This window comes from Apium graveolens, chromosome 10 (assembly GCF_009905375.1).
Source record: "Apium graveolens cultivar Ventura chromosome 10, ASM990537v1, whole genome shotgun sequence".
Taxonomy (NCBI): domain Eukaryota; kingdom Viridiplantae; phylum Streptophyta; class Magnoliopsida; order Apiales; family Apiaceae; genus Apium; species Apium graveolens.
Window position 1 is genome coordinate 92,110,809 of NC_133656.1, and position 10,263 is coordinate 92,121,071.

The window sequence follows — 10,263 nt, forward strand, 5'->3', positions numbered from 1 at the left end:
GTGTCTCTCTATCTCTTAAATAAGTATTAAAAAACTTATTTTAGTAGAAAATAATCCACTTTAAAATCTATTTTTCAATCTTTTAAAATAATAAATAAATATTTTTTTCAATTAATGGTCAAATTTGATTTAACTGACCGTCTAATAATTAAAACAAAACACATAATATGTGATGAAGAGAGTACCATCACTTGAAATAAATATTTTACCAAAAAGAAAAATATTTCTTTCATTTTATTTTTATATGTCAGGTTAAAAATTTGTGACTAAAATTTCAAAATTATTGTCACACATATATTGAAACTTAACTCTATTTTATTTTTCAATACAACAATGAAGAACACAGTGAAAAACTTATCCAACTCACTATTTTTGTAAAATGCATGGACGAGTAAAACATCATGACATCATGTTATTGACTTATTTAGTCATAAAAAATCTATTGGCCCAAAATATAATATATTGAGCCCGCGTAGAGGTCAATATAGCCCACTGTAGAGAGACCCGGTTCAGCCCATTTTGTGTAAATAGGTATACATCATACATATATCAACCACGGGCGCTAATTCACAGTTTTCTCTAGCCCTAACCTCTGTTTCCAACTCTCACTAGCAGGTATGTTCGTAACTATGGTTGAATTTCGATAAATGAATATTCGGTAGATGAATAATCTCGTTAAATTAAAAAAAAAAGTTAAATATATGCATATTTGTTTTTAGCAACGAGTATCATGTGTTTGGGTAAAGTCCCCTGAGAACTATTTGTAACTGTTGCGCTCTAGTTATTCGTTACCTCAATTATATTGAAGTGCGTAATTAGGACTCCGTTTTGCTTATAGCTAAAATGGTGATATAGCAGGGACAAGAATGTTAGTTATGCTACTTTGTTATTTCAACGTTTTAGGGTATAGTAGAGGTTTTTTCGACATTGATTTGAGGAAATTTATTTTAACGAAGAAGATGTGAATTTGGTAAACTAAACTGTGAAATTATAATTATGCCCCCATAGTTTTGTACCGAAAACCATATAAACAATAGGTAACTTACCTTCAATCATCCTTAGGCCCAATTTTTCTTTAGTTATGCTATAAATTAAAGACTAATTTGCACTTTGCATCCCAAAACTTTGGCTGAATCTCAGTTCAGGTTTAGTATTTTAAACTGAAATAGTTTGCACCCCAAAGTTTAGAAACGCCGTCAATAAACATCCCTTTAACGTTATTGACATAAAGTCAGACGTTAGCGTTATGTGTCAGCGTTATGTGTCAGCGTTATGTGTCAGAGGGGTATTTTTGGTAATCTATATTTTAAAAAAAAATGCAAAAATAAATTATAATCTGCATCCCATAATTTATTCTGAATCTCATATTAGGTCTATAATTTTAAACTGTAACAGTTTGCATCCCAAAACCTATTTAAGTATTATAAATGAATTTATCGAAAATAATTCAATTCCCTTTTACCAAGTTTTGATATTATTTTAAATAAAGTATAATAAGTCGAAGAATAATATTATATTAACAAAAATAGTAAATAATCAACTAAATAAAATAAGCGTAATGGATATAATAAAGATAATCATATCCTAATATTTGAAAATTAATTTAAACGGTCAAGATTATGTAATAATATATGATATGATTTTTGAAATCCGATTAATCCTTACGAATTTTCCTTTATTGGAATATATAATCGTTTATTACAATTAAAATACTATAATTTAAATATGAATAATTATGAAAATTATGATATCATAATAATATATTAAATATAAATTAATACTCCATCTGTCCCTCCCATTTGTTTACATTTGGGTTGGGCACGAAGGTTTGGAAAAATGATAAAGTAGTGAAGAAAAGTTTAAAAAGCGAGTAAAATAGTGGGATCAATTAATGTTATATGTATAAAGTGGGTATAATGGAGAAAAGTAGTGGATGTAGTTAAATTTTATATTATAAAAATTATACTATTTTTGGAAATTTTCGAAATGTAAAAAATTAAAACGGACATCCCGGAGAGGAAAGTGTAAACAAATGGGAGGGACAGAGGGAGTATTATAGTACATCCTATTTTTAGTCCGATTAATCCTTCCCATTAATTCTCAATTTTTAATTAATCCCAAATCGGTAGCTCGACCGATCTTCGCCGATTCCCAATTTTTACAACTGCTTAAAATACATATTTAAATACAAAATTAACTTATACTTTTGTGATTTGTAGATTTCTAAATAGAGTAATATCTTATTATAAAATTTTAATTATTTTTCTCTCTATTTTCTTACCGATTCCAGTTAAATAATAATTGTGAAAACATCACCAAATTAGTTATAATTTTGCGAATCTTAAAATTTTATAAATTCGACACTAGAACAAATTAACTAATGGTCCAGTTGTAAAATCTTAAAATTATAACTCCATAATTTTATGATATTTTGAAATACAATTATTTTTTGATAATATGAATTACAAAATTCTAGGATAATTAATACAAATATTTTTTGATAATATGAAAAATTTTAGGGTGCAAAATGAGATTCGAGGAAAATTCTAGAATGTAAACTGAAATATAACAGTATTACCAAAAATTCCCTTCTGACAATTAACGTTAACGTCTGAGTTAACGTTAAAACTACCAAAGGGATGCAAAATGTGACCGTTTTCTAAATTTAGGATGCAAACTGTTAAGGTTAAAAGTAATAGAATCAAAGTGAGATTCAGCCAAAGTTCTGGGATGCAAAGTGCAAATTAGTCTATATTAAATTAAGTAGATTTATGTGTTTCAACAACTTGTCTACTTTTAATGACAAGCCTTTACGAAGGTACTTGAGTGTCGAGGCTTGACTTGGAGTCATAGTAACCATGGTATGGGAGAATTCTCAACTTGTCAAGTTGTGTTCCCCATAGTAGTGACTTTGAGAGTAAAACACTTGGTTTGAATTATAATAAACTTATCATGTTTTTGGAGCGGAAGTATACCATCGAGGTGTGACACCCACAAAATATAACTGTTGTGCAATGTTCTTTTTTGTTTAAAATTTAAATATTTCCTGCCACATGTAAATTTACTTATTGCTTTATAACCATCAAACCTCTAAACACCTTTTATGGTATTTATTTTTTCTGATTTCTACAGTCTTCACTTTGAATAAAACAATCATGAACCTTTAACTCTTCTTCTGGTCATGTTTTTGCTGCAGAGTCGCGATAGAAACTGGTTGTCATGGAGTATTGTCATCAACGTGATTTCTTGTTCTGTAATATTTGTGGAACAATGCTATTGTTAGATTCCACCAAGTACGCTCATTGCCCCCTGTGCAAATATAAGCGAAGTGTTAAAGGTGTCAATGCATACATACTTTTTTCCTAATATATTCTTGCCCTAGTTTTCTTGTCCAATTCATGATCATTGTCTCTAAGTAAGAGTTTGACATGTTAGATTGACATGTCATGTTAGTTCAAGTAAACCTGTTGTGCTCCTTGTGTAAAATAACGCTAAGAAGATCAGTATGGTGATTGTGCAATAAATTGTGTTAGATTGTTTGTGGGTTCAAAATAAAACAAGTTCGAGGTTGATCATTTTTTTGATGTTTTGCAAAAAATGACGTTTTAAAAGTTCATGTTACCCTTACTTTCTTTAGCAGTAAATGTTGCGAACGTTTTTGCCTCGTGAAAGTTTTACGTTTTCTCAGGGCTGAGCATTGATGTGCTGGTCTAAGTTTATAGTGTGTAAATCCTGTGGGAATAGAATTTGTCAATAATTAAACTTCTACTGCTGGGAATATACGCGTATTTCATTTTCCCTATCTTTTAAAAGAGTACAAGTAGTTTATATCAGTATGAAAAATGTTTTACTTCCAGTATTCCGGAAGATAGCTTAGATCTTCATGTAATCAGATGTAATCTATATGTTTTACTCTTTAAATTAAGTGTTATGCAGGTTCAGTTGTCTCTTGCTGTGATTTACGTACATGATAATTCTTGTCCATTAAGTTTAAACTAAGTGAAATACATTAGTAGAACCTTCTATGAAAACAAGAGTGATGGTCCAAGTATTAATAAATCGAATACTTCCAAAGTCCTGTGATTATGATATCTTGAATCATATGTATGCACTTTAGGTTTATCCATCCAATTATTGTCATAATGAGATGCCCTAGTGTTTTTCCCCTGGATAGTTAGCATTCATGTTAATTTGTAGTTCGCAAGTTTATCTCTGACTTTTTTCTGGTGTCTATTAACAGAGATGGCTGATAGAGAAATTAAGTATACTATCAGTGCCGAGGTATGTTCTTGCTTTGGCTAGTGAATAACATTCTTTTAGGAGCAATTTTACTTTGGAATATTACAGGAATTTGTCCATATTGCTAACTTCGGCAATTTGTGCTTTTACATGAGAACACTAGTGTAGTATATTGCAGATCTATGTTCTTACGTTAGGTTGGTAGAGATTGGCATATCTTTAAAAAACGGACCTTTACTCCAGTGTAGTGCCCTCAATCTATTTCAATAAGCAATAGAAAACTAGTACAAACTTGACCAGCAACTAAAAAACTTATTGATTAGAATGCTCACAAGGATTGAGAAGTTTGAACTAATTCGATCCAAAAAGCAATACCAAATTCTAAATATTTGAAGTTAAAAGAATCTCAATTTCCAGTTTTTAAACCTTTAAATACTGGTCAACTGTGTTCAAAGATTGCTCATGGAGCAATCCTAATAAATATATTGGAAACAGAGGACGGACGCTTAGTATATGTTTCGAGGACTTGCTGGAGCAGTTTTGTTAGGTCAATAATAAACTATATTAACTGGAAGGGATATCTCAAAAGGCCACCAGAAGAAGTGGAATTGGACCATATTCACTCAGTTTTGTGGTCATATATGTTAATTTGGGGTGTTTAAGCGACTTCAAATCAACGTAGTACTGAACTATAGAAGAATTAGTCATATGATAGTAACAAGTAGCGATGGAATTGGTAGAATTAAGTTGTTTTGAGGACAATCAAGGAAGATATCTGTTGTTACCTTTTCAATTCTAGAACTCAGATTCCTCGCAAATTAAATGTGATGTCATTGAAGTAAGGTGAATGCTACTATTTATCTTGTCGTTCCAATGCATTATTTGTTTTATCAAATTTCTCGGTACCTCTTTTCCCAAACATCTACGGGTGTTCCTATTTGCCACTCGACTTTAGAATTGTGTTTTATGAAGGAATTCCCCATCTTCTACTAATAAAGCGTTTAATTGCTGTTTCATCAGAAGCAAATGTATGTTTTCCTTTAATCTGATTAAACTAAACCAAATTACTCTAGAAGTAGATTATGTGTTAAATCAATTTGGGGTTCAAAATTTTAATACTTTAGTGTTACATGTGATGCTGACTTCTTCTGTTGTATATAATTAGCTTTTTGAATCCATTTGGTACTTTTATTATCTGTTGTGTTTACCCTTTGATCAGTGTTCTCTGTGGTTATCCACTTGTTCAGGATATCCGGATGGCGTTGGGAATATCTACCTTTGATGATGATGAAGGAGAGAAAGATAAAAAAGCAATAGTAAGCCGAAACTGCAGTATAGAAAACCTTTATTCTTCCTCCCTGCATCTTGTCCTATCAACTTGATAATGTGCCATCCAGCAAACTTTGATAATCTTTATGAACAGGACTATAGTGCAAGGTGTAAAAACTGCCCTAAGGTGGGCCTCCAATATGAAGCCAGACAGGTACTTATCATTTATGTACCATATGGCTATTTTTGTTTTTGCTATTGGTCAATTTGCTATTGGTCAATTACAGTGGCTCTCTTGTTACCAACTTAATTAAAATTAAATGAACAATAATCATCTGTGTTAATCATGGCTCGCAATTGCAAATTCGAGGATTCAAGGCTAATTGGACCCTTAATTAGTAAAAAGAAAGTAAAGATATAAAAAGCATAATGTGGGCTGTGATGCAGCTGATTCACATGCACCTTTTTATTTACATTTTTTTTATGTCATTCGACAGATGAGGTCCGCGGATGAAGGACAGACAATCTTCTACACATGTACGGATTGTGGTCATACTCGTACAGAGAATTCATGAATCCTAAATGTTTTACCCCCTGTGAAAGCCATAATTGAAGCTTGTGCCACCCAGAACTCTCTTATACTATGTCTTCTCATTTTCATTTATCCCCCCTCTCCTAAATACTTGAATAGCAGCGGTATTTCCTATTTCTTCATATATTTGTGTGAATCGTGTAGTCGAAGATTACTGATCTATCCTCCGTAGATTTCTTTTGCTGAAACAGAAATGACAAAAAACTAAATTTGTATTGGTATATTTGAACGAATTTTCTAGCGTGTCTCTAAAGGTATATGCTAAAAATCCGTGCTTGATGAATTGTCAAATTTTTTTTGGTGAAGTTTATTAATAATGATGAACTCCCATAAAATTTTCCATCAATAAAATTTTGACAACTCATCAAATACGATTTCTTAATAAAAAATCGTATATTTAAATAAGAATTTTTTAGTGTGTACATGAACACATGCTTAGAGTGGAATCTCATATTTTTAATTAATTCATTCATATTTATTAATAATAATGGACCAAATTATATACACAAAATTTTTATCAATCAAAATAAGCTAAACTTACAAAATTTTACGATCATCCGATTTAAATATAGTATTGGCATGTGAGCAGCAAAGTATGCTTTTGCAAAATGATTAAAAGTAAATGTACAGGATACTCGGAACAATACTAGTTGAGTGGTATAATGTTCACATCTTATACATACGCAACTAGTTAAAGCCGTTATCATTGGCCTGTCGTAGGAGAGAGCATGAGCGGTTTGGCTCGGTTTCAGAATAAAATCGGAACCGGCAATCATATATTTTTGATTTTTAAAATTGAGAACAGCAATTACCGGTTTGGATTTGGATTCAGTTTTGGTTTAAAAAATTCCGGTTCGCTTCTAATTAGTTTGATTTCGGTTAAAAAACCGATAAATATTAAAAACAAAAAATAATATATAAATGAGATAATGAAAACATATTAATTTTAACTAATTATAATTAATGTTTAGCTCTCCGTCAAATCAACTTAAATAAGTTAAGAAGCCAACATGCACATGCACTTGCTTTTTGGCAAGTTCCATGAACTTGGTTATCTGCTGAATATATATGATAACAAACACAATCATATTTAGTTAACCGCCGCAAAGAAACTGTGGTGCAAATTAACAACGAAAGAGTGATTGCTAGAGATAACATCATAATTTTGTATATGCACACACTGATACGGCCACAAAGACTACTAGACACCAACTTTTTCATTGTCACTGTTATCAACCAAAAGGTTTATGAAAGTAATATGCAGAAATTAACTGGGTTATGTAATTAAAAATTACAGATTAAACGGTTAAATCAATTAGTTATAAATTATAAATTATAGACTGATTTTAAAATATCATAATACAGTTATATAAATTTACAAATAATATATGTAAAATATAATTTATATTTGGTAATATTAATAATCAGTTCGGTTCGATTTTATTGGTTCGGTTGGAACGTATAATCAGAACCGAGCCATCTAAATCGGTCGGTTTTTTATTTTTCGGTTTCTAATCGAATTTACTCGAATCGATTTTGTCCGGTTTTTCTCTGTTTTGGTTCGATTTCGGTTTTAATTCGGTTTTTTCGACCGAAGTCTGACAAAAAAGTTAAAATAATTGTGATTAAAATTAGGTTATATATATAACGACCAGAGATTTTGATTTGAAATACCAAAAGAGAATAAAATAAGCCTGCCACTGAGATCAAAAGACGGGCAAGTTGGATTTCTCTGTTGCTGGTGCTCATCAGCCTAACGAAATCTTTACCTGCGAACCAATTTGGCATTCATTAATTAATTATACTAGTAGAGAACCTACATTGAAATACTAGTTGTAAATGACCAGCATGGGATAGAAACTCGGTGGTCCAGTGTACAAACTTTGGAACACGAGTTATGGATCAATGGTTGACAAGCATCCCCTGTTAATCTTAATGCAATAACAGGAAGTCCCGAAAATTTAATTGGTGACTCATCCCAAACAACCATGAACTCCTCATTATCTGATGTTTCACGAGGATTGTTTGCAAACAAAATAGAGTATTTGATGAGGTTAACTTTCAAACCAACATCCCCTCAAACTCATCAATAACATAAAACAAAATACTGATAGAAGATGAGTCACATTTACAGAACATTGAAATGATGTTTACACAACGTTGAAATGATGTTAGATGAAATTTATAATATCATAAGTTAATTATTAGAATTTTCATTAGAGTTTGTCACACAAGATATCTTAGATATCATATCAGCATTTGACAAAAGATAATATCATCGGAGTTTGTCATTAGAGTTTATACCAGTATTTGTCAGGAGCTGTATCTCGGGAAGTAATTAATTCTGTGATAATTACTATGATTTGCAAAGATATGTCAGTGAACAACTTTACTTAGTTGTATTAATCAATAGTTGACTTGGATATTTATTAGGATTTCTTATTTATGTATATTATATTAACTAGACTGATTGTGTAACTGTGCAGTATATAAATACATATTAGGCTAACATTATATCTGTCGATTATATGTGTCGACTACTGATATATCATTCTGTGTAACCTAACAGCTCTCAAGGATATCTGTTCATTTTTCGAGAAAGTTTTGCAAACTATTTTTATCCACTAATATAAAGACTGTTCTTTACTATCGAGTTTTCAAATCGAATTGATTGTTATATACTGTATTCACCCCCTCTACAGTATCACTTAAGGTCTAACAATTAATATCAGAGTTTATTGTTGATACACAAACAATTTAATATCTAGAAAATAATTTATAATAACAGATCAAGAAACTCAACCTCAGCAACCACCACCAGCCACAAACAAATCAACAACATGAGCATATATGAAGCCATTAGAGTTCCAATCATGAAAGTGAATGAATACCATATCTGGAAAGTTAAGATGGCTATGTGTCTGGAGGCCACAAGTCCTGAATATCTGAACAGGATTTATGATGGTCCATTCAGGCCCAAGAAACTTGTTGTTGCAGTTACTGGTGAAGGTGAAAAAAATCAATGACAATGAAAAGAAGGGCTATACTCCTGATGATCTGGCATCAATCATGAAAGATGCAAAAGTCGGACATCTCTTGCATAACAGTTTGGATGGTATTATGTCTAATAGGGTAATTGGATGTAAAACCACCAAAGAGATATAAGACACTTTGGAGGTTAAGTGTCAAGGTACCACAACTATTAAGAAGAACATGAAATATATACTCATACAGGAGTATGAGCACTTTGACTCAGAAGCTGATGAGTCACTGACTGAGATCTATGAGAGATTTCAAAAATTGCTAAATGAATGGTTACTTGTGGACAAGGAGTATGATCCAGAGGATTCTAACTTTAAGTTCTTCTTGCACTTCCTGAAAAGTGGGATTTGAAGGTCACTTCAATCAAAGATAACTCTGATCTTGAATACATATCTCTGGATGAGATCTATGAAATGATGAAGACTCATGGACTGGAGATGGAGTAAAGGAGCAATAAAGGGGTCAATATCTAGAAAAGTAGTACTGAAGGATGAAGAGAAGTCAAAAGAGAGAACTGTAAGAAAGGATCATACAAGAAGAAATGCCATGATTATAAATTCTGATACTGAGTCATCAGACACTAATGCTGACTCAAACTATGATATCTCTACAGACTTTGAAAGTGATCATTGTGATGATGAGAAGATCTTGCAAATGGTTGCTTTAATGGTGAAGAGCTTCATAATAATGGCTTACAAGGACTTCAAGAAAGGGAAAAGATTTTTCCGGAGAGGATCCAATTCTTCAAATTCTGATAAGAAGAACTATAGAAAATATGATAAAAATGAGTTCAAGTCTGGCAAGATTGACAAGTCCAAGATCAAGTGTTACAATTGTGATGGAGTTGGGCATTTTCCAGCTGACTGCAGGAAGCCAAAAGTTAAAAAAAACAAGCCTTGATCACAAAGAAGAATAACTAGGATGGCACTTCAGAATCTGATGAGAGTGTTAACTATGCTCTCATGAAAAATGCTGATGGTGAATCTGAGGCTCTTGAAATTTTAGTACCTCAAACAATTTTAGCCTTTGATACTGATGAAATCCGTGAGTTAAGATTGTTTCTTAAAACTTTGCATATTAGCTATAGAGATCAAACTCTTGAAAATGATAGGATCATAATT

The 10,263-nt window shown here is 31.6% G+C and overlaps 1 protein-coding gene across 1 annotated transcript; it reads left to right on the forward strand.

Moving 5' to 3' along the window:
- Positions 1-478: 478 nt before the first annotated feature.
- On the forward strand, positions 479-6,508 carry LOC141688997 (uncharacterized). Its single transcript, XM_074493157.1, has 6 exons — positions 479-615; positions 3,197-3,337; positions 4,241-4,281; positions 5,487-5,555; positions 5,663-5,722; positions 6,006-6,508. The coding sequence occupies exons 2-6, from the start codon at positions 3,220-3,222 to the stop codon at positions 6,081-6,083; spliced, it is 366 nt and encodes a 121-aa protein (XP_074349258.1). The 5' UTR covers positions 479-615; positions 3,197-3,219; the 3' UTR covers positions 6,084-6,508.
- The last annotated feature ends 3,755 nt before the right edge of the window (positions 6,509-10,263 follow it).